The sequence below is a fragment of the Sesamum indicum genome, linkage group LG3 (genome assembly GCF_026168435.1).
Source record: "Sesamum indicum cultivar Baizhima isolate 11 linkage group LG3, ASM2616843v1, whole genome shotgun sequence".
Classification (NCBI taxonomy): Eukaryota; Viridiplantae; Streptophyta; class Magnoliopsida; order Lamiales; family Pedaliaceae; genus Sesamum; species Sesamum indicum.
This window is the reverse complement of record NC_142659.1, coordinates 4167396-4190950: the sequence shown is the minus strand read 5'-3', so window position 1 is coordinate 4190950 and position 23555 is coordinate 4167396. Positions and strand designations below refer to the sequence as shown.

At 33.7% G+C, this 23555-nt stretch overlaps 4 protein-coding genes across 13 annotated transcripts; 3 read left to right on the top strand and 1 right to left on the bottom strand.

Annotated features, from left to right (window-relative positions):
• Positions 1–1370: 1370 nt before the first annotated feature.
• Positions 1371–3200, top strand: LOC105157216 (RNA-binding (RRM/RBD/RNP motifs) family protein). Of its 2 annotated transcripts, XM_011073557.3 has the most exons (3): positions 1371–1531; positions 2184–2641; positions 2730–3200. In XM_011073557.3, the coding sequence occupies exons 2-3, from the start codon at positions 2186–2188 to the stop codon at positions 2880–2882; spliced, it is 609 nt and encodes a 202-aa protein (XP_011071859.1). In that variant the 5' UTR covers positions 1371–1531; positions 2184–2185; the 3' UTR covers positions 2883–3200. The 2 variants fall into 2 exon arrangements, with proteins under 2 accessions (XP_011071859.1, XP_011071860.1); XM_011073558.3 differs by lacking the exon at positions 1371–1531 and having other exon boundaries at positions 1538–2641.
• A 554-nt stretch (positions 3201–3754) lies between these two features.
• MKK3 (mitogen-activated protein kinase kinase 3) lies at positions 3755–8518 on the bottom strand. Of its 5 annotated transcripts, none has more exons than XR_002286761.2 (11): positions 8208–8518; positions 7830–8081; positions 7193–7411; positions 6959–7096; positions 6685–6852; positions 6222–6335; positions 5187–5294; positions 4927–5018; positions 4313–4706; positions 4134–4241; positions 3755–4044 (listed from the first exon to the last, which is right to left on the bottom strand). XR_002286761.2 is itself a non-coding variant. In XM_011073556.3 (10 exons), exons 1-9 carry the CDS (start codon positions 8307–8309, stop codon positions 4346–4348), a joined length of 1554 nt encoding a protein of 517 aa, XP_011071858.1. In that variant the 5' UTR covers positions 8310–8518; the 3' UTR covers positions 3755–4185; positions 4313–4345. The 5 variants fall into 5 exon arrangements, 3 of the variants coding, with proteins under 3 accessions (XP_011071858.1, XP_011071857.1, XP_088735312.1); XR_002286762.2 differs by having other exon boundaries at positions 4134–4185; XM_011073556.3 differs by having other exon boundaries at positions 3755–4185.
• A 490-nt stretch (positions 8519–9008) lies between these two features.
• Positions 9009–12108, top strand: LOC105157214 (putative inactive poly [ADP-ribose] polymerase SRO5). Of its 5 annotated transcripts, none has more exons than XM_088878384.1 (7): positions 9011–9282; positions 9629–9684; positions 9811–10453; positions 10706–10947; positions 11036–11172; positions 11257–11352; positions 11825–12108. In XM_088878384.1, the coding sequence occupies exons 3-7, from the start codon at positions 9852–9854 to the stop codon at positions 11879–11881; spliced, it is 1134 nt and encodes a 377-aa protein (XP_088734510.1). In that variant the 5' UTR covers positions 9011–9282; positions 9629–9684; positions 9811–9851; the 3' UTR covers positions 11882–12108. The 5 variants fall into 5 exon arrangements, with proteins under 5 accessions (XP_011071855.1, XP_088734510.1, XP_011071853.1 ...); XM_011073551.3 differs by having other exon boundaries at positions 9012–9282; positions 9838–10453; XM_011073552.3 differs by lacking the exon at positions 9011–9282 and adding an exon at positions 9289–9428 and having other exon boundaries at positions 9838–10453.
• A 4690-nt stretch (positions 12109–16798) lies between these two features.
• LOC105157213 (uncharacterized) lies at positions 16799–18244 on the top strand. The gene has a single exon (XM_020692580.2). The coding sequence runs from the start codon at positions 17216–17218 to the stop codon at positions 18146–18148; it is 933 nt and encodes a 310-aa protein (XP_020548239.1). The 5' UTR covers positions 16799–17215; the 3' UTR covers positions 18149–18244.
• Positions 18245–23555: the final 5311 nt, after the last annotated feature.

The following is a 23555-nucleotide window of genomic DNA, read 5'->3' as shown; positions in this document are numbered from 1 at the left end:
ATTCTTTATTTAATATTTTATGTAATAATTTAATATAAAAAGAGAAAACTATAATGATATTAATTTTATTTTTATATATATATATTATATTTATCTCTTTATACATATAAAAGTATATACGGAAATATTGGGGGGGGGGGGAGGATTGAAAAATATGGATATTTTTTGTTAATATTAGTATTCAGTTTGTCTAACACTGAACTGAAAATTTCCAAACATAGTCTAATTTTAAATTTTTTTTAATTCACACTTTTACAAATAATAAAATAGAAATATTTGAGGACTTATTCGTTTTAGTACATATTTGGATGACTTCTTTGTATTATATTTTTTCATATAAGCATGTTTTTTAATTTAAGAAAAAACTTAAATTTATGACTATTTATCTTTATTCAAAAAATTTATCAAAATATTTTTATTTAAATTTAGATGACTATATAATAATTATTTCTTATTCAAAAGATTTGATTATTTCTTTTAACGAACTAAATTAGTAACATAATTCATATTTATTTATAATTTTTTATTTTTTCAACAGAAAATAATTAGCTCATGCTTTGACTCAGGTACCAATAGCTCATCAAAGGGTGGCAATGCCCCGAATTTTTCAGGGCCTTAACCCAGACCTGCCCCACTCAAGGCGGGTTTGGGTCCCAAAAATGGGGTTTGGGGTGAGTAACGAATCCTAGGGATGAGATGGTCCTAATCTGACTTGGACCCGACCCACTCCAAGTAAGGTCTTTGAGTATTAGATTTTATCGAACTCATCATATTTACTTTTTTTTACTTTTTTATTTTTTTTATATGTTTAATATGTGATTGTATATTTTTCTTGATACATATATATAAGAATACGTGTTATTTTATTTACACTAACACATAATGCATGAACTGAATACTTTATAAATTAAAATAATGATATATAATAGTTCATAAATGTTCTGATATATATATATAAATAACATAATATTAAAATTTTTAAATTAATATTTAAATATGCACATACAAATTTATTAAAAAAATATCCTATTATTATTATCACATATCTATAAAATTTTTGTAGTATTATTTTATAAAAAAATATTAAATTAAATCTATCAAGTTCAACCCAATAAATTCCAAATCCGAAACGATTTGGTTACCAAGTTCAATAATTTCCTACTTGATCGGATCTCGAATTTTGGTAAAGTTGCTCTGAGACCCGACCCGTGCTATCCGTAACGGTTCTTAAAATTAGGACCACTGGAGCCAAGGCGGATCTCGGATTCTTGGGACATGAGATGAGAATCCGCAGACAGAATATTTATATAGATGTAGCGGGTGGGGCTTTGGGTCCGAAAGGCAGTTGGCGGGTTGCCACCTCTTTACAGTTTAGAAATAGAATCAGACAAAGCCTACGGGTTCTGTCGAAGCTGTTCCCGGCTCACTGGCTCAAATAAAATCGGGTCGATTCACCCCCAGAAGTTTCTATTTGAAACCCTACGCCTGCGATCAGATTTGCGCGAGTGATCAAATAAGCCAACCAATCCATGTACGTTTATACACATGTCCTTTCTGAATTTCGCTTATTAGTTAAAGAAATTCTCTCATCGATTTATCCTTTCATTTCTGAAGTTATTTTCTCTGTTGATTGGGAATTTTAGGTTTGAAACCACACAGTGTGTCTATGTAGTTCTATCACACATGCCAGGGAAAAATATTTCCAAAATGGAAAGAAACGGAGAATAGAATGCGAACTCCTTTCTTTTGTGTATTTTGTTTAACATAAGCGTCTAAAATTGTAATTACTTTGTCTCGTTGAAATTTGGCGTTTGATAGTGATTGAAGAGGCGTGCTTAAATTTTAACTTTAGTGCTGTAATATTCCGAAATCAAGAATCAGTGTTTATATAGTAGTCTTTGCTGCTACAATTACCATTATTTTTTTTGTTGTTATTGTTGGTTGTTTTTGTTTTTCTCTGATCTTTTCTCTCCTGAAGAAAGAGGTTCTGTATTAGAATTGGAGAGTCCCACTATGAAAGAATTAGAACTTGATTCGTGGTGTTAACAATGGGGATGACAGGCTTGTCTCCTCATTATCGTTTTGCTGATGACTTCAAATTACTTTGTTGTTCGCATGCTATGAATCGAGTTCGCTTGTCCTTCTGGTTTGTGATTTAATTTTTGGGGAATTTTACTGTTAAGCGATGGGCACCTCAAGTGAAGAAGAGAATGCTCAGTATGCTGCATTCTTGGAGAAGGTCGAGAAGACAATTTACGTGGACAATTTGTCGCCCCAAGTTACTGAAGCTGTCATGAAAGCTGCTTTCAATCAGTTTGGTAATGTGGTTAGTGTTCAATTTATCCCCAATTATCTTGAGCCCAAAAACATGCCGCAAGCTGCTTTGGTGGAAATGGAAAACCCCAAGCAGGCCCAAGAGATTATAATGGAGATGGGACAGTACCCTTTCATGATACTGGGAATGCCACGGCCTGCCAGGGCTCGTGCTGCTAAATTGGAGATGTTTGATGAACGCCCTAGAAAACCGGGACGGAGAACAGTATGTCGATGGGTGGACTCCAAAGATCCTGACTTTGATGTGGCCAAGAAAATCGAGCATCTTGTGAGAAAGCATGCTGCAGAGACATCGATAGTGCTTGAGGTACTTAGTTGAAATTTTCTGGCTACTTTTTATAGGCTTTGGTTGAAATTTGTGGAAATTGTAATCATGTTTTATCATCTTACTGTAGCAACAACTGGCGGAAGAAGAGAAGCTTGCAAACCAACAAAGTGAAATGTTAAAAGCTCATTACAGAAAGTATGAGTTGCTGGATAGCGTCCTTGATGATGGAACAGCTAAACGCTTGGCGCGTCACTACAACATGCCTATTTCGGACGTTTGATTGATCATTAGTGTAGATAGCCTATTCAGGAGGTCGAAAAGCTGTACATCAACCCCCCACCCCACCCCAGGAAAGTGTTTTTGCCTCGCCTGTATTTGTGAATTCTTAGCATGTAAAGTAACTCACGGCCACATTTTGTATCATTACCTATTTGCCGTGGTTCCTTAATTGGCTGTTGCAGCTGGAATCACTAGCACTCGCTGGTCAGCCATCATCATGGCCACAGGAAACTTGAAGCTACAAATTCCTGAATTAGTCATGCTGATGAAGGCCTCTCTTCGGATTTTTGAATTGCAATTGACAGGCGAGAACTTAGTATATCTGGTTTAGGGATCTCCGGATGCTTGTGTGCTTTTCCATCTCTTATGCTGTGAGAATCGATGCTAAGTATATAAAACTGAAATATAAATTAAGTTACTTCATACTCAACTTGAGATTGAAATCTAAAAGTATGTTTAGATATGATTTTCTTACGACAAAATAAAATGTGAAGTTTTAGTCGAGCTCGACTATATTAATAAATTAACCAGCTTAAATATAATTTTCAGATCTACATAAATTCAAAGAAGGTGGACGCAATTCAATTCATTTACATCTGTATGTCCGAAGAGTAGACAAAATTTGTCACCGAACTCAACAACATTGAGCCCAGATGGTTTAATCTCAAGACTAAGGTGCTGAGCTGTCAGACATGGCCGTTGCTCCAGACAGGCAACAGACCTACACTCTCACTCAAAAATCATTATATTCAACCTCTAATATCAATAAACCTTCTGACCATCCAAGTTCTTACATGTTACAACTATTCTTACATAGACTAAAATCCTGGTTCGCACCCGCATGAATCACCACCAGAAAGTATACAAGGCAAGTTTGAATCACCAGCAAAAGCTATATCAACTATTTATATATAGACAGAACAAGTTTAACTTCAAAACCAGTTCATCTGCGCTCGGTTAAAATTTACAAGTTCCATATTTACATTTTACAAGGACCTTATTGAAGCTGCTTGCAGGATGATTAGTCTCAATCACTAACTAGTGATACAACAAAGAGAATTTCTCCAAGAGGGAAACATGATCACTTGAGCCCAATGCATAAACTCGTGGACTTTGATGCATGTTTGTCAAATTGGAGACTGATATCTTATTTAGGTGGAGTCCTGAAGAATTACGGAACGAGAAAGTTGTAGAAGACTATCAGATTCATCAGACCAAATTATCCACCAAGGGCCAGGCTTGTGATTCTCACCAGACATGGCTTTGATGTTGGGATACGAATTCAGCAACTCTGCAGCTGATAACTGAAAACAAGACAGCTGATGATGTGGCAAATCTTCACCAAGGTTGTATTATTATCCTTCAGAGAGAAGTCGGGAAAAGGCAGCATTAGTTTCCATGTTAATTAGTGAGAACCTAAGAACAACTGACCTTAAGACACAATTCTCATTTGCAGCCTCGTATTTACTGAACAATGTAAAGTTCTTGTTTGACAATGAAGTAGCGGCCAATAACATTTGATGTTTCTACAATAAACTGCTCCCGGAATGTCCCCATACGCTTGCTCGGTATGTCAATCGATAAGTCTCTAAAATTTGGCAAGCCCTCTACTTGTACACCATCCCCACATATCAAGAACTGATTTCCAACAATAAATGATCCGGACACACGAATTGCAATTCCATTTTGACCATGAGCACGGCACTGAAGTTTCTCGACGACATGCACAAGTTTCTCAGGAGGCCATTCCCCAGCCAATGTCCTCCGGATATTTGACAAAGTTGTAAAAATATCATTTGGGCCAAAAGATTCTTTCCCACCAAAACTGCATAACCATGATGCTTATGAGGAAATTGGAAGTTCATAGCGCAGCCCCATTCAAAGGGTTGAATGCCACAAAACCACGATATGCATGTATATCTTATGCAGATATCTCAGAAGATGACACCATTTCTTATAGTTTTCACAAATTATGGAACCTTGACTGGTTGGTTTCCAAGTTAAAATTGAATTTTAGCAACATCTTCATCAAGATTTTATGGTACCTGAAAACTGAATGCTCTTCATATAAAGTCTTCATGTGATGCCAAAGATCATCAGATCCGTCAAAAAGCAAGTAGTAATGTATTGTCAGCATCTGGTCAAGCCAAAGCAAATGTCAAATCTCTGTACAAAATTCATGTTTGTGGTTTATTTTTGTGAGATTTAGAGCACTGAGGAAGGCATAACAAAATGCCTTGCTGAAGATATCAAAATGGTCACACTCAACATAATATTATGGGTAATAATCAAGATATTAACTCACGTCTGCCAGATCCTTCATCCTCTGTGTTGGGTCAAATATACTTTGGACAAAAGCTTCCAAGTCCACACCAGCATCCTCATACTTTGCAATAAATGGATGTGAAAGTAGCTGCAGAACAGGCATGTAAAGTCAAATTGGCAATAGAATCAAAAACAATTAAGACATTCATCACACCAAAACTTTAAAAGATAGCTGGTATTTATCCACTTAAAACAGACCATATACCCAAATGTAACTAAAATTTTATATATATATATATATATATATATATATATTTAATTTTAAACCTTCATGTGAAGCAAAGAGCTGTCTGATTGAGAATTTGTACTGTAAGCGGCAACCTAGACTTATTCATCTGAACATCTTTAACATTCTATAATGCGCACATCAACGATTATGTGTACTTCGAGAAAGCAATCGCAATCTTGATCAAAGTGGTCAAGAAACATTTCTCCGGATTTCCAGAAGTTGGATGGGTTCTTTTGACATGAAGTTAAGTTTGCTAATCTGAGGAGGTTGACATAGCTGAGGCAGTCCGCACAGCAATTTTCCCCTTGAAATTGAAAGTTTCAGAAAATAATGGAATATACTAGATTCTATGAATATTTTCATCATTAATGCATGCATAACTGCTCTTCTGCAGGAGCAGGACCCTGGAACATGAATTAAATAAGTTCCATGATTATTGTTCAGTAAATGTTTATATTATGCCAAATTAGAGATTAATGGACCTGATACTAAGGCAATTACTAGCACAAGTAACATTTACATGGCTCAGGGAAAAATCAATTCCTTGTCTTAGTAATTGAACCACTTCAAGGGGCACGAGTAAGAGCACACACATATCTTCTCATTCGCAAACCTTTTATGAAAAGACTGGCAAACTCCCGTTTGTTCACTAAGAGCGTAACCAAATTTATGATCCTCGCCCCAAATTCTAGTATCAACAACCATATATAACTCAAGGGGAAACTCCAGTAACAAGTAAATTATATCAAATGCAACACTTGGGGTACTGAATCTAATGTTGTTCACCTTCTCAGCTGTTGGCCTTGCAGTTGGATCTTTCTGGAGGCAAGCATCAACAAAAGAACAAAACTCTGCGGAAAAGTTCTTATTTGACAGTGATGGGGATGGATCATCCAAAATCTTCAAGGGAAATTGAAGAGCCAAATACAAGAAACATCATAAAAACTGTCAGAATGCTATTCAAAATTGGAAAGAACTTTTTAGGGTTATCAAATATAATATGGCTCATAAACATGTTGAAGCTACTCCCAAGGTTGTTTTCAGAAAACAAGAATATAATTGCAGAGATGCATGACCTTTAAAGTTTTGTTATCATGTAAAGGACAGTTCATGCTCATGTTTGAAGTCACAGTGAAGAGGATTGAGTATTAAAACATTAATTGCCTTCATGCATATTACAAACAAATTAAATGCTAGTTGACATGAATAAATAACCATCTTTACAAGGCCATCTCCAGTCAATGTTTACCTGCAACATAAGATTAACAGGCCCTTCATTAGCACTGTACGGAAATTCACCTGTAGCACATTCAAAAAGTGCAAGCCCAAGGCTCCAGATATCGGCGGGATAAGAGTAACTTTCATTTCGGATTCGCTCTGGAGACATGTATGTAACAGTACCAACAAAAGTTGCACACTGGAAACCAGACCAATATAAGTTAGAAGCAATAAGTTAACTAGAAATTGTTGGTGAATATCCTATTTATGCAGAATGGTATATCTGTAAGGCATCTAGGACAAACCATAGCCATTGAATCCTCTAAGCCAGCGCTTATACCAAAATCTGTAATCTTCGGCTCCCCCTTGAGATTTACGAGCAAATTTGCAGGTTTGATATCTCTGTGGACTAAGTGTCTAACTCCATGCAAGTAACTTAGTCCCTTGACAAATAAAACAAAATTGTCAAACACATAAGAACGTTAATAAACCAGTATAATTGGTTAAAAGGGGCAACTGACAGAACAAAGCCATCTTACAAGCAAGAGCTTTTGCACCATCACGGAAAGGATTGGTTCTGGTATACTCTTGCGTACGCGAATGATATCTGCCAAAGATCCACCATCCATGTACTCCAAAGCTATGCTTATCTGTCCAGAGTCTGGAGTATAAAAAGCACCATAAAATTGAACAAGGCCTTGATAACATGGTGCCTCACACAACGTTCTTATTTCAGTGAGAAGCTGCTGTCTTTTCTCCTGATAAATACATGTATACATTCAAAAAAGATGGAAATGCAACAATCCAGTTTCCCTTCCCACTATTTGCAACTATAATTTCAAGATACTGAGATGAGAACAAGAATTAACATCGCAGTAATTTCTTCTTGCATTGCGCAACTGACAAGCTTTCTAAATAAGTATGCTTCTATTTTAATAAACAATTCTTCTTAAAGAGAATGTTTTACTCTTCACCCATACCTTCTATTATCATCGTTCTAGAGAGCAACATTAGCCAATTTTGATATTCCAGACAGATTAACAACGAAACATCTACGATTAAATCTCAGAAACTCATAGCAAGCAGTAGCATGGAAACAACAAAGCATTCCTACACAAAATCCCATCACGAAAAGATTCAAGGCAAGACAAAGTCAAAGAATTTAGCATCTAATACCTTTTCAAATATATTAATCTTCTTGAGGGCAATAATTCTGTGATTTGGGATATGAATTGCCCTCTGAACAACACTGCTCGCGCCACTGCCAATGGACCCAAAAATCCTCATCTCATGAGAAGCACACCTGTATGTTTTCTCACCATCATCCGGAGAAAAAGCAGATGAACTACATTTTTGGAGTCCCAGCTCATTGATGTTGTATATATTGTATGATTTGCTAAGCAAATTCACTGTTCCACCATCTGACAACTGTTCCCCCAAATTAAACCAAAACTTTTTCAAAACAAAAATGTGGCATAAAAGTTGACAAGAAAACATGGGACCGGCAAGAAAATCTTGAAAAAGGAAAGGAAAAAATGAAAGAAAACAAATCACCATATAAGAATCAGATGGGTCAATTGTGGAACCAGATGGAAACCCTTTTTCTGCATCAAAGAGTGGCACGAGCTTCTTCTTCAACTCTTCCAGTCCAGCCATTGGAAGTGGAATTTCAAGAACTGCGATAGAGAACAAAATTCGTTTCTTTTCACTCAATGGGAATTCTTGAAATTCGTTTTTCGCTAGGTAGGAATTCTTGGTATCATAAAACAATGGGAAGCAACGCAGTTTCGATGTTCTTTTACGAGCAAAGGATTTTAACTGCGGGGAGGTTTCAGACTTTCGTTCATTGTTTGTTTCTTTACTTCTTGTTTTTTATTGACTCAGTTCTGACCAATTAAACTCAGTTTTAGTTATCTATTAACTTAATTTCTGAGAATAACTCATTATATTCAGAAAATAACAGCATTTAATCTCAGTTGAAATGCTCAATCTTAATCAATTTTTTCATTCCATGGCATAAGCAAAATAAAAGCACAGATCGTTCTAGCCTAATACCTATGTTCGAATTTTGTTAAACCAACAACGTTGGTTTGAGTCTTGACAAGATGTTTGGGTGGGCTTAAACATATACTGTGATCTGACGGTTGATTCACACGTAGTTTAGATTTAGTTATTAGTAGATAGAGATCAAACTATAACACGTAAGTAGACAAAAGAAAAAAAAAAAAAAGAATTGAAGGCGTGGAGGGGTAAATTTGTCATTTAAAGAACATAGAAATGGCCAGCCACCTAAGGCATGGGAACTGTATACTGCATAAAACCCAACGTTTTAAGACAACCCATGACCGCACCGCAACCTATAAAACCATTGTCTCGTTAAAACAACTGCTAAAAATCCACCAAAAATATCACACACACTGCACAGTGCACGCTCATACACCCCTTGAATAAAACTGGGGCGTTAAATTTTCGTTGGATTACACTTTGTTGAGTGGGATTACAAAAATTAATGCCATCATCTATCTTGATTATGGTTTTCAAGAAATCCCTTTTCTTCACGGAATCATATGACTTTGGAGTCTTGAACAAAGACTATTTCTCAACCTCTATGCATAGAAACTGTCCAGAGGCGAGTTTCTTTCTCTGTTCTGAAAAACTTTCAAGTTCTTTTAGAATGATTTGTTCAGTTCATTACTTGAATTTTTGTTGATTTTTCATACAAGAATGTGCTTTTGAGTATTCTGGTTTTCTTCTTGTTCAATCGTACATCTTCAGGTATTGATTCTTGGAATACATTTTGCTATACCTTTTTGTGTTTGTGGATGCAATCCTTTTCGCTTTTTGCATAGATTCTTGTCTTTGTTATTCCTGAATCAACGCCATTGATCCCTTTTGTTTGCTCTTGGGATGTTAATTTGCAACTGTGAGATCTTGATTTCCCACCAACAGACATTTCTTGTTGATGTTCTTTTCAGAATCCAGTAAGAGAGACTTCTTATTTTTGTTGTTGTGGTAAAGACAAGATCTACAGGTAATTTAGGCATTTTTCTTAGTAATTTTCTTCCATTTCAGACCATTTTATATGAAGTTGTATGTATTAGTTTCTTGCTCAGATAGAAGTTTCTTGATTGTGGTCCAAGTTAACTTTTTGCTCAAGGTTCTGTTACTTCTGTGATCTTCCTAGTCTAAGTCGGTGATATGAACATCAAGGAAGAGGATTTCAAGTTGCCCTCTCATTCAATGGAATCAAATGACGGTAATTCTGAAAGACTGCAGCCTCCAGCTCCAAAGAGGATCAAAACAATTACACCATTTGAAGATCGTCCCAACGATGCAGAAGCAGAAAATGTGCATTCCAGCACCTATCTCGAAGATCAGGGCGGTGTGAAATTTCCTTCATCTTCTGACTGTGGAAGTGGGGTGTTGTCATCTGACGATGAGCAAAAACCTTGGCTTTCTAATGGTTTCGTTAGAATCCCTGATGATGATACGAAGTATGAGAATATCAAGAAAAAGTTGGTATCAAGATTGAGTTCTTGTGGATTTAGTGCTCAAGTTGAGACCATTCACAGAAATGGTTATTCGAGCATGACGAGTCGAGCAAGGCTTCATTCTTTCAGTATATATTCAAAAGCCATCCAAATGAAGTCTCACGGCAATGCCAATTTGAAGTACGCTTGGTACGGTGGTTCCAAGCAAGAGATTAGTGAAATTCTTTCTTATGGCTTTGGCCTTCCATTGAACAACGGAGTCTACGGTTACGGTGTCTATCTCTCTACAGTTGATCACCCTCTTGAAAGGTAATAGTAGTATATATATATATATATATATATATGAAGTATTTGATGTTGGCACGTCTGCCTTGTCGGTTGCAGATGAAGAGCTCTTGTAGCTTTTAACCCTAAGGTTTTCTCGTTTATCCATAGCGAGGCAACTTTTCAACTTAAACCTATTAGGCTCCAGCCAACCGCATCAGCATTCTTATGGCAACTATTTGAGTCCTATTGAGATTGATGCATATTAATACTCATGTTAATCAACCTATGTTCCAGTTTTCAATCATCAACTGCCGATGAGGATGGTCTAAGGCACATGTTGCTTTGTCGTGTGTTATTGGGAAACATGGAGGTTATTTGTCCTGGTTCAGGACAATATCACCCAAGTTCGGAGGAATTTGATTCTGGGGTTGACGATTTAACGTCTCCCAAGAAGTACATTGTCTGGACTACGAAGATGAACACTCATATATTGCCAGAATTTGTTATTGGATACCGAATATCCTCATGCTGCAACGGTGCGGATTTGTTTCCAAGTTTTGATGGTCTTGACAGTTGCAGTTCATTATACGCATTAATTTTTTATTCTCATCTTTGACTTTGCAGGATATCAGAAGATCTTGGAACCTCCTAAACATCCGACTTCAGACTGGATACATTTGGACACTCTAATAAATGCACTTCCCAAATTCTTACCAGCTGATGCGATCAAGTTGCTCTCCGAGCATAATAGTCAATACAAAGTATGTATTTCTGATATTCTATCCGACTTAGGATAAGAGATAACAGAAGCTTAGCATCTTCGCTTGTCAATGTTTATTGTCCAGAAGCAGAAAATAACGAGGCATGCTATGATTCAGAGGGTGAGACACATAGTGGGCGACGATTTGTTGCTCCTGATGATAAAATCTCATGGCGAAAAGGTGCTGAATTGTGCATTAATCCAAGCATCATATATCTTGCAACTTTTATATGCAATTGCACTTATGGTCTCTAAGCATTTAAAGTTAAAAAGACAGAAAGTTTTCGTAATATTGATATCGGTTTGTTGAGACTTTTGGTGGACGAACTAAGAAAATACGCATTGATAGCGATCAACCTCGGCTCTAGGGGTAAAATAGTCAATTCACAATGTCATCATAAATTATAGAAGTCTGAACTGATGAAATTACGTGGAACCCCTCAATGGTTCATTAGATCCAACAGCACCATTTCAAGACTGCCTTCACTATAAGCATCTCTAGAATGGAGCGTTTTTGGCAAGTGCTACAAGAAGACGCTTGTGATTGTGTATTTCTTTCTTGTGCGTTATTCATATTTTAGGTCGCCTGTTTACGTCCATAGTAACACTGTTTATTCAGCTGACTGAAAATCTACAATTTGTCGTCGATGTAGATCAAAGCATCATATGGGAGCGACAAGGACGATCGGCCAACCAATGAAAGAATCTGAGTTTTTAAGAAGGACCCTCCGGTTTTGATACATGGGATGTCTGTAATAAGGTTTGTCTACTTTCAAATAACTCTCTTAGTTCTGTCGAAACAGAATAAACGGCTCGGATCCCTTGTAGTATTATTGTCTTGCATTAACTCCGTATTTGCAACTTCTTGAAATTTTGAGTATAAATACAGTGTAGATCTTTTATATCGAATTGGTGTTACGTACCGTATTGTTCTTCACATATGTACTCTACGTGTATGAAGTATTCTGAAAGATTTTACGTACATGGCCTGTATATACGAAGTGAGAAGGTGAGATACAAGTATTCATGGCAGTAGAAGTTTCGGATTTGGTATAAAATGAGCTGCATAACCATCTCTACATTGAACGATAGTGTCAATGTTGGGACGAACATCAAGATTTTAGTATAAATTCAGCTGCATTTCATGTAAATATATTAAAAAATATACGTAATTTCGGATGATTAATTCAAAACTTTTACATTGGAATTATACTGTGTAGTTCCGTTATACTCTCGGTGCTAATTTGGTTCGTGTGATGGGATTAGGCATAATGAAATACGTTGGGATAGGAAATGGAATGATAATTAATCGGATCATCCGTTATATATTGTTTGGTTTAACACACACTCAAATTTGAATACAAAGACCTCTTGTAGGAAATCTTAAGCCACCCTATATTTACACCGATTTTTGTGAATCAAACGTATAATTATTCATGATAAGTAATCTCATGCATGCATAATAACGCGAGCCAAACACATACTTAGTATATTATAGGGGCGTTGTCATTTATGCAATAAATATGTTAAATAATATTTATGATCAAGTATGTCATTTATTGCTCACCCTCTACATTTGAGACACGTGATACATAGGGATATATAATTTCTTGTTACGGTGTATTGTCTTTTGTAAGGCCCAATCAACAAATCCAGAAGCTGGATAATAGGGATAACACGTTATCTAGATTTTAAAAGATTTCCAACTAACTCTTTCTATATCAGCATGCCAGTCGAATCAACCAATTAGTGACCACCTTCCCTATCACTCGGGTTGACTGGCCAATGCTCTTTTCAAGGGTTATAACTCTTGAAAGATAAGTTCAAATTGGGTATAAATACTTGAAAAATTCTTATTCGGATCAGGTTTGACTAAACCAAATCAATCGTAAAACAAGTGTATTACACTTGCTATGTGATTGATCATTTTTTCTGAACTGTACACCAATTACATGGCAAGTGTTATTGAACGTGTCATATAATTGGTTGAGATAGTAGGAGTATGCAGAAGTCGGTTAACTAGTCAAAACCAAATCGAAATTATGACTAGTTCAGGTAGTAGGGGTGTGTAGAATTTGATTAACCGACTTAAATAGAACTGAAATTTTGAGTTCCTTTTTGGTTTTTTTATTTAAAAAAAAATCAATTTTTCAGTTGATTTTTTTTTCCTCCAAGTTCGGTGACCAAACCGAAAATTGATTTTTTTTTAATTTTATATAATATATTATATATAATATGTTTTACTTTTAACTTTACTCTTTCCTCTCTCTCTTGTTCTAACACGTTCCTCAATTTTCAATTCTTCATTCTTCAAATATTCAAAATATGTTATTTTAGTTTATATTATCTAATAACAATCTTAATCAACAACTTAGTACATTTTGATAATTTTTTGTAAATAAATATTTACTATAATGCATATGAATTTTATTATTACAATTTCAATCCACTACGAAGAAATGCATTTATTAATTATATATTAAAGTTATTAGTCAATATCTCACATCGATGTCATTTGCTATATGTATTATTTGAATATTGAATATTGTAGCATTAAATTTGAATTTAAATTTTTATTTTGATTTCTGGATTAAATTAAATGAATGGATTATTATTGTATTCTTCTGATATGAAATTTTGAATAGCATTCGCAAAAATTTTATGTTTTAAAATTTTGATATTTTTGTACAAGTATTTTTGACAAAATTGAGAAAATACTAAAATTATTTATATTCAAAAGTCAGTTTTTTCAATTAAAAGCCCGAAAAAATTCGAACGGATTTGCCAAGCATATTTAGTTCGATTTTTTATTTTTAAAAATGGTTAATTGAAAGTTCGGTTCGGTTAACCGAACTAAACACCTCAAGGTTCAGGTTTGACAGAGTCGGGTCCAAACTAAAATTTTTCATAAATACTCTCGTTTGTTAGCTAACTTCTAGAGGTTTATGGTGATATTCAACTTGCACTAACTGACCCACGAATTTCATTCTAACTCTCTCTATAACTAGAGGTCATGTTGCAATCAAAGAGGTAAGTTTTGGTTCCTCACACTCCATACTTTTTTCTCTCACGAAACATCAAGGCTACGAGCTCCCTGCTCATTTTCTGCACTCTACAAGCTTATTTTGGCTTCCATTTCTATATTGAAGCACTCCACATCATTTCTTTTGGCATCATCTCGCGTTATTTCAAGTTCTTCTCATTTTTTTCAGTAATTCAATTACTGACTTAAGTATCAGATGGTTAATCTCTATTTTGCAAGTTAGTCCCCTTTTTTTTTTGTTATCTTAGAACATTCAAGAACCTCCAACTACCGTTGTGGTGCTGCTAGACCCCTGTGCACATTAATCATACATATTCATATGGATAAAGTTCCTATTATTTCCATTTTGTCCCCACAAATTACGTATATTCACCAAACAGATCAAGAATTCATAATTTTCTTTTTTACGCCAGTTCGATTCAATCCAACCCACTTTGAAAATTAATCCAAAATCTTATATTTTTCCATAAGTAGAGTACCATGTTGAAATTTCTATAATTTGAATTGTAAACCTGGACAAGACTCAACAAACAAACCCTAATCTACTTACCTTATCAACTCTCAATAATTAATATTATTCCAATGTTTCTAGAGGAATTTGTTTTACCATAAAACTATGGTAAGAAGAAATTTCCTTAAAAAATATTACTATTAATCCCAATTACTAATTCCAAGGAAAATCCATTCTTTCCAAGTCTGTCCGAACATGAAAATAATTGCACGTGTGAACGAAGCGAAAACCTCATCAAGGAAATGGACTTCTGGAATTTGCTACTCCAGTACAGTTCCTGGCATTAGCCATTATTTGCTACTTCATTCCACATCAAATTTAAAAAATGAATACAAACAAATTAAATTTAAAATGTGGACCTCAGCAGTTAGCACGTCTTACGTATGAACCAAGTAAACAAAACCAATCCCCTATAAATTTAACACATCATTCTTTTTTAGGACAGTTACACTCCTCTTCCCTAATATTTGATATAATTATATATGATTTTTTTGTAATTTAAGAAATTATATCTAATACTTTTGAAATTTGCTTCCGTCTAACAAATAAGCCCCCTCGATTAATCGAAATTCACCAAATTTGCTAATAGACTTATTACTAATTTATTGCAGGTTAAATAATTTTTTGGGTAAAATACACTTTGTCCCCCTAAACTATTCTTGATGTAACATTTACCCCCCCTAAATTAATAAATGTAACACTTACCCCCTCAGTTGGACAAAAATGTCCATCATGCCTTGACAATTATATTATTTCTAATATATTTTAGTATTTTGCATATTAATTTATTGTTAAATTATTTTTTATTTTTTTAATAAATAAAAAATTTAAATTAAAAGTGAAGTATAAATTAATATATATATATATATAGTAGATACACAATAAATATAATACAACCAACAACTTATATTTTCTTTTTAAAAAGAAATTAACAAATGTATATGCATGCTTAATCGAAAGTTCAATATTTTTAGAAAAATAAATAAATATATTCTACCATATTTTTTAAAGAAAATATATTCAAAAATCGATACGTAATTACTTATTTTTATCTAAAAGAATAAACAGTTAATAACTTAATTTTGTAATTAAAATTAATAAAAACTTTTTATAATTTCCTTTTGTATAATTATTGTACTCATTCATTACTTAACTAAAAAATACTTATAGGGGATAAGTCTTACATTTGTTAGTTTAAGAGGGTAAATGTTACATCAAGAATAGTTCAGGGGACAAAGTGTATTTAACCCTAAATTTTTTATGCCAATTACCCTCATATGTCTCAGCTTTAATGCATGTGAGGAGGTATATTGTCATCGTTATAAGGATAATTTAGTTCGAAAAAAATTATTTGACCTGCAACATGTCAATAAAAATCAATCGAGAATAAATATCAATTTTTATTTATTTTATTTTTGTTAATATTAGCAAATTCAATAAATTTGACTAATGAAGATATCTATTTGTTAGACAGAAGCAAACCTCCTAGGTGGTAAGTGTAATTTTTCAAACCACAATAGATCTACGTGTAATTACACCAAACCTCAAGGGAGGGGAGTGTAATTATTCTTACCTTATTTATTCTTCATAGGTGTATTATATGCGACCCGTTTTTAGGTTTCATTTACTTTTCATTATTAAGTTGGATAAGCTATACAATACACGTTTCTAAGATGTTATTCTGTTATATGGGCTCCCCATTTTTATCACCAAGCTCAGTACAAATTACTATTACTTTCAAATATGTCAATCCACCTATTTAGGTGGGTTTAACCTAAACAGTTCAAATAAATATAGTATAGATAATATAGTTTTTATCCAAAAAACTCATTTCACAAAATAAATAAAAAATTTAATTTATAATTTAATTTAATTATATTTTTTAATATAAAAAGGAACACGTAGATTCAGATGGATTTATATAGAATTGCATGTATAGTTTTGTTGGAATCATGTTATTATTCCATAGTATTTTGTATTCATATTTATTTATATACTATATTTTTAGATATTATTTATTATGATAGGAGGAGTAATATAAATTTAGAATACAACATTGAAGCTGCTAGGGTGACAGCAATGACACCTTCCACCCCCATCCCCAACCGCTGATATCATCTGAGAAAGGTCAACCGTCAAAAGTCATTTGTCTGTACATACTCCTAAGTCCACCGATTTTTCATCTACTTTCCAAGTGGCACCAATTTACGCTGCACCGTAGCCCATCCGATCACAGCCTTCCCGTGGCGCGTTTGCTTTTTGTTTTTGGTGTTTCTCTCTCTCATTTCTGTCCCTCCTTCAATCACAACTATAAAATCCCCTCTGCTAATCTCCACGCTTTCGGCCCTTTCAACCAACTCTTGAAGCATTGATTTGCCAACGTAAATTTCACTATTTTTATGTTACTCTTTTTCATAATCGAACAGTTGAAGGAGATTGTTTGAGAGGTGATTCTTGGGAGAATTTGAAGTGTTTGTTGCTTTGAAAAAGATGCAGGTGGGCTCGATGATCTCGCTGTCGCCGAGCTTCAACAGCTATTCCAACACTAAACTCGCGGAAATCGCTGCGAGGGTTGTTGAGGAATTCGATTCTGAGGAGTTGTACGACGAGTTTTACTTCGAGAGGGAGGAGAATTCAGCCGCCGGGAGAGTAGAGGAAGAAGGAGATTCGGTGGAGAGAGATCGAGGAAATGACGTTGTTACAGAAGGAGATGCCGATGAGGACGAAGAGTTTGAGTTCGCTTTCATGACTAGGGATTCTGAGTTACCTTCCCCGATTTCGGCTGATGAGATCTTCCACAACGGCCAGATCCGACCCGTTTACCCGGTTTTCAACAGGGATTTGTTTCTCGGGGATGTGGAATTTCGCCAGGGAAATGAAAAGGAAAACGGCGTTCAGAATTCGGGTTCTGAGAAGGGCCCGACGGTTCGTCTTCCGTTGAGAAAGCTGTTTATTGAGGAAAGGGAGACGACGATGACGATGACAACGACGTCTTCGAGCTCCTCCTCGGAGGCCGATGATCTGGAGGGAGTTCCGGCGGATACTTACTGCGTGTGGCGGCCGAACGAGGCGGCAGCGGAGGGGCGGTGCAAAAAGAGCAGCTCCACCGGCTCTCACTCCAAGAGATGGAAGTTTAAGGACCTGTTGCATAGGAGCCACAGTGATGGAAGCAAGGACCGGTTCGTGCTCTTGAGTGCCAGCAACAGCGGGAGAAAAAAAGAGAACGTAGAGAGAGTTAAAGCAACGGCGGGGAGTCCTCAGAAAGCAAAGCCGCCGGCGCCCCCTCCGCCTCCGCCTCCACCTCCAGCGCTGTATAATCGGGACGGCGGGGAGAAGCGGCGGTCGTACTTGCCGTACAGACAGGACTTTGTGGGATTTTTTGCTAATGTAAATGGATTGAGTAAAAATCTGCAGCCCTTTTGAGATTTTTCAGTTTATCTGCAAATTATGAGGTTTGGATTATTTGCTTCAATGCATGTAAATAATATTAAAATATATAGCTTTTTAATTGTTTCTTTATTATTTTTTTGTAAATATATGTGGTGCAAAAATGATTCTATAGTTTTGCTTGTTTTATGGTTATAAACATTTGTCATTTGTCCTTTTTTGAGAATTTGTGTTGGAATTAAGAATAAATTTTCGTGGACTATCCTAAAATTTATCATAATTATCACTTAGATCGTCGAATAAATACTTTTTGTAACAGCCCATAATATTAAGAATACAAATTTCCAACAATAGAGAGAATAATTGCAATTTTTACAAATTTTTGGGAAGTTCGTCGTAACTTACCATAAAATTTTTACAAGAACCAAGTGGAAATATTAATGTCAATAGTCATGAATGTATGAATATTGTTTTTCAAATATTTTGTTTTAAATTAATATTATATATGCATGTGTTATTTATTTCAAATTAAAAAATATTCTATACATGCAATATATGTAAAATAAATTTTATGATAAAATATACTGATTTATATCGTTCAAATGAATATACACTTGAGTATGGAGACATTACTACAGATATATTTATTAACATCTATGATTGAAAAATTTATAAAATATATTCCCCTAAATTCAGTCAAGCACAGATACTATAGAGGGATATTCTTTTATTTACAATCATCTAAATATTGATGTTTAATTTTACTTGCAAAAAATACAAATTACTTATAGTTGCGTTATAATTATTTAAGAACGATGTCAAAATATTAATCATAATTCAAAATACTGATAAATTTTGAATATTAACCGTGGCGAAATTTTAAAGTGTTATTATATTTGAGCATGATTTTTTTTAAATTATAATTATTTATGATACGGAAAATATGCAGCGAGAGATACTATAAATGCAAATATGCGAAGTACCCAATATTTAATGCTAGAATTGGTAAAAAGAAATTGCATTTATTATCATTACAATAATAATAGATTGCACTATGATGGCTTAGTCTGGTATTTAAAATTGAGGTTTTATAAACAAGTTTGAAGTCATGATTTCGAATTCTATAGAACATATAGATATTTTATCTTATTTTATATAAATTGATTATATCTTATTTTATTAATTTTATTGTATTGATTAAATTGATGTGTTGTTCAATTTTTAATATTTGAATATTATCGTGTAATTATTATTAGGAAAAAGAAAAAGAACTGCAATTTTTTTAAGTAAGAGAATAAATTAATTACAATGATTCATGCCGGATATCAATATCTAACAAATCATTACGACAGTCATACTATGATCAATAAAATCAAATACACTAAATCAAACACTACCTACTATTAAGTAGAAAGAATACACTTACTATTCAATAAAAACAACATCACACACAAAAAAATGAGGTTCAAATCCATAATCTCTAACGTCATGAAAATTTAATTTTGCCAACTAAACTACACTTGGTTAACTAAAATTGCAATTGTTACATATTTCTGTGTATAAAAAGGGGAAAAGGAAATGTGAAGGATTATGGGTGCTAACCGCGTCCATATTGAGATCTTGGGTACGGGGAAAAGTGATGTGTGTGTGTGTGAACTGTGGAAAGGAATGTTCTAATTTATAAGAGTTGGGCGCTGCTATCTTCTATGTATTTACTCATTCAAACAATTCACCTTTTGTCCTCTTGCTTTCCAACTTTAAATAGTAAATTACAACACATTTTTTTAAAATTTGTCATAATAATAATAATAAATTATATTTTTACATCCGAACTATATTTATTTTTTGTATTTTGCTATTTAACTTTTTTTCTTGTATCAATTGTTATCTTAAATTTGTGAAATTTGCACTTTGCCATGTATGATTATTTTTTTGTTGACTTTTCTATAGAAAAAACATCACATATTGTGCATATGCGAAAAATATCAAATTACATAACTCTTAAATATCATATATGCACTAAATGTGATCTTTTTTTCAATAAAAAACTTGATTAAAAATCAAATATAAATGGTAAAGTGCAAAAATTTCGTAAAGTTGAGATGATAAGTTGACACAAAACAAAAAACTTTAGATTGCAAAGTGTAAAAACAATCATAGTTCGGAAGATAAAATGTAATTAATCCGAATAATAAGTATCTCTTTGTTGTTTGAAAAATTATAAATATTATTTACTAAAATTAATAGTTGTCTAACAAATACCCAAATACTCTGAAAAATTATAAATATTATTTACTAAAATTAATAGTTGTCTAACAAATACCCAAATACTCTGAAAAATTATAAATATTATTTACTAAAATTAATAGTTGTCTAACAAATACCCAAATACTCTTCCACAATGGCCTATCACGAAAATGTATTTATTAGACGACCATTAATATTAGAGAAATATTTATAAATTTTTAAATAACAATATGATATCTATAATTATGTTAAATTTCAATTAAACACATTGTAATTTACCCAATTTTTTAAATACAAAACTAGACAAAAGTCGTGGAGCCCAGAAACACGCTAATTTATGTATATCCATCTGAAAAGATAATGATACAAGTAAAGAAAAACATTAATATGTCAACATACTGTGCATGTCTATCTTTGATTTTTGGAGTAGGGTTTTTGAACGTTTCTAAGTGATAATTACTTTAGTTTCTAGAAATACAACCCCATATCATTACATTTATAATTTGAATTTATTAATTCAGTTTGGTCAAATTTCTAAAAAATTTAACAACGAAAAAATATTAATATTAAATTATTTATTTTTTTAATAATTTAACCTCTTATTATTAAATAAGGTGCTCGTCTAACACAGATATATTACAAACACCATTTTTAAAAAGAAACAAAAAAAAATAATAATTTAATAGTGTAAATCCAACTTGGAATCCTTTGATTGTTCTTCTTCTAGAGCATGGACCATGACTAATTTTTGCAGCTTTCACACTTCAAATCCAAAAATGACCCCTAAAGATTACCATAATCCATGTTGTTCATGTATTAGAATATTGTCATTACCAAAAAAGTGAGGGACAAGTAATTAATTAATTAATTTTAAATTAATTTTTCGACGCCGATTTCGTGTGTTAAGTATACTTAGGGTTTTATTAATTAATTTTGATAAGCATAAATTTTCAACTATGGGAAATTATTTAATTAATTGCCAAAAACTTGAGCTTCTCCTTTTTTTCAAAGTCAATAAAGATTTGGAGTTGGAAAAGTATTTGAAAGGAAGAGGACTATTTGAACTACTCCCACTTCATCAATCCTATTTAGGACTTCATTTCTTGTTCAAGTTGATTGCTTGTCCTTTTCATGTTACATGCTTGAGGAAACCTCAAATAGCTTGGAGGGTAAAAATGTCATTTTCTCTTTCTTTACGTCAGCTCGCGGTACGGACAAATATCAGATGTATTGAATGATTTATCGCTGGCTCTATGACACTCATGTCAATCTTGATTTTAATTAATTTGACACCAAAGAGTTAGAATTACGTATCTTATTAATGAATCAGAAAGTCTGCATAAAAAAAAATTCTAAAAACAAATAAAAATAAGAGTGGTGATTTTACAATTTTGCCCTTGACAAGTTACAAAATCTACACCATATATATTTCAACCCCATAAGTTTAATTATATCTAAGTTGAAAATCAATATTAGGGATACATATTATTTTTCAAAGCCCTTTACCAACTATTTCAAAATAAAGTGATCATAATCTTTAGCAAGAAGTTGGAGCCACCTAACAAAAGTATATATGTTATGTTGGCTTGATTGGTTAAGTATAACCATTAATGTCAATCTTACTTATTTTGAGGTATTTTTTAATAATATTATTTATTTTTATCGATCATATAATAAGTATTATTATCCTCTTATTTGGTAATTATATATTTCTACTTGATGGACATGTATAATTAAGACAAAAAAAAGAGAGTGAAATTTGTGTTTGGTTGCTGATCGTGCTATGCTGATGAGATCAACATTTGACAGCTTGTTTAAATTATAGCTCTTCTGACCCATACCTTATTTATAATTCGGGTTAGCTTAGGATTTTCACTGAAAACTTACCCAATAAGTCTAGTATGCTCATCTTTTTCCCTAATTTTCGTATTCCAACATTCCATTTTAAGACCTGGTTGTCTAGTGACTCGAGCTAGTGGGATCTCGAATTGGCCTTATATATTTGTAGTTTTTCTTTAAGTAAGAGCAATAAACTTCTATTAATTGCAAAACGGATTGCAATTATTCTTATTATGACAATACAATCATACTTCTGATCAATAATATCAACACCTACTATTCAGTAGAAGCAACATACCTACTATTCAGCAGACACAACATCCTAAGCATAAGGCTTATGGGGCCTCAATTTTTTTGCCAATATAAAAGTTCGGACAAGTGAAGCAGACATTCATATTATTTTTTTAAGAGGAAAAAATTGAAAAAGAAAAGGAAAAGTTAAAGGGTAAGGGATGATGAGTTGAAAGGCTGAGAATAGGACAAAATGGGACAAAAGAAAAAGAGTTGAAAAGGAATATATAGATAATTGGGGGGATTAAGGACACTATTCTTGGTCTTGGTCTTGGTCTTGTGGTGTCAATTTGTATGCATGTCAATCCCCACTCCAAAAAAGCCTTCAACACAGCTTGGAAATTGGGGAAAAGGGTTAAGAATCTCTTGCCCTTTTTCTTCACTGCACAAACACTCTGATTTTTGTGAGTGATGTATGTGAACAAATTACAAACAGTATAGTGCCCCCACATTTTCTGGAATTTAGTATTGCCCCCCCACCAAAACTTTTTAACAAAATTACTTAATTGCATTTCTTATGCGATTAGTGTAAAACTTTCAAAAGCCGTTCATAACCTGGAGCGCAGAATAAGCTTTCAGATTCATTCACCATTTGCCACACTGTCAGAAACTATACGGTCTGAACTGAATCTTTTTCGGAGAAAAATGTGAACTGTAACAATTAAAACTGCGATATTTTTCATGACAGAATTGCGTGTCATATATTTCGAATCTCGAAGTCACGCCACCAATGATTATGCGCTAGTTGTCATTAATCTGCCATAATTTCCGGGGGAGAGGGGAAAAAGAAGAAGATTGAGATTGGAGTAGATGAGTTGATAGGAGGAGCAGCAGCAGCAATAGCTATGAGTTTTCACATACATCTTCTCTCTTTTTGCTCCTTTTGTAGTGTGCAAAGAGGGTGTAAGTTTCCACTCATATGCCCATATCTCTTTCAAAGTTTAACCAAATCCTCATGACAAGACCCCACCACAAATTTCTATTTTTGGTTAATTTTTTTCAATTTAGTCCTATTTGTTATGATTTTTTCACGTCGTCCCAAAAAATTAATTTTAGTTCTCACCAT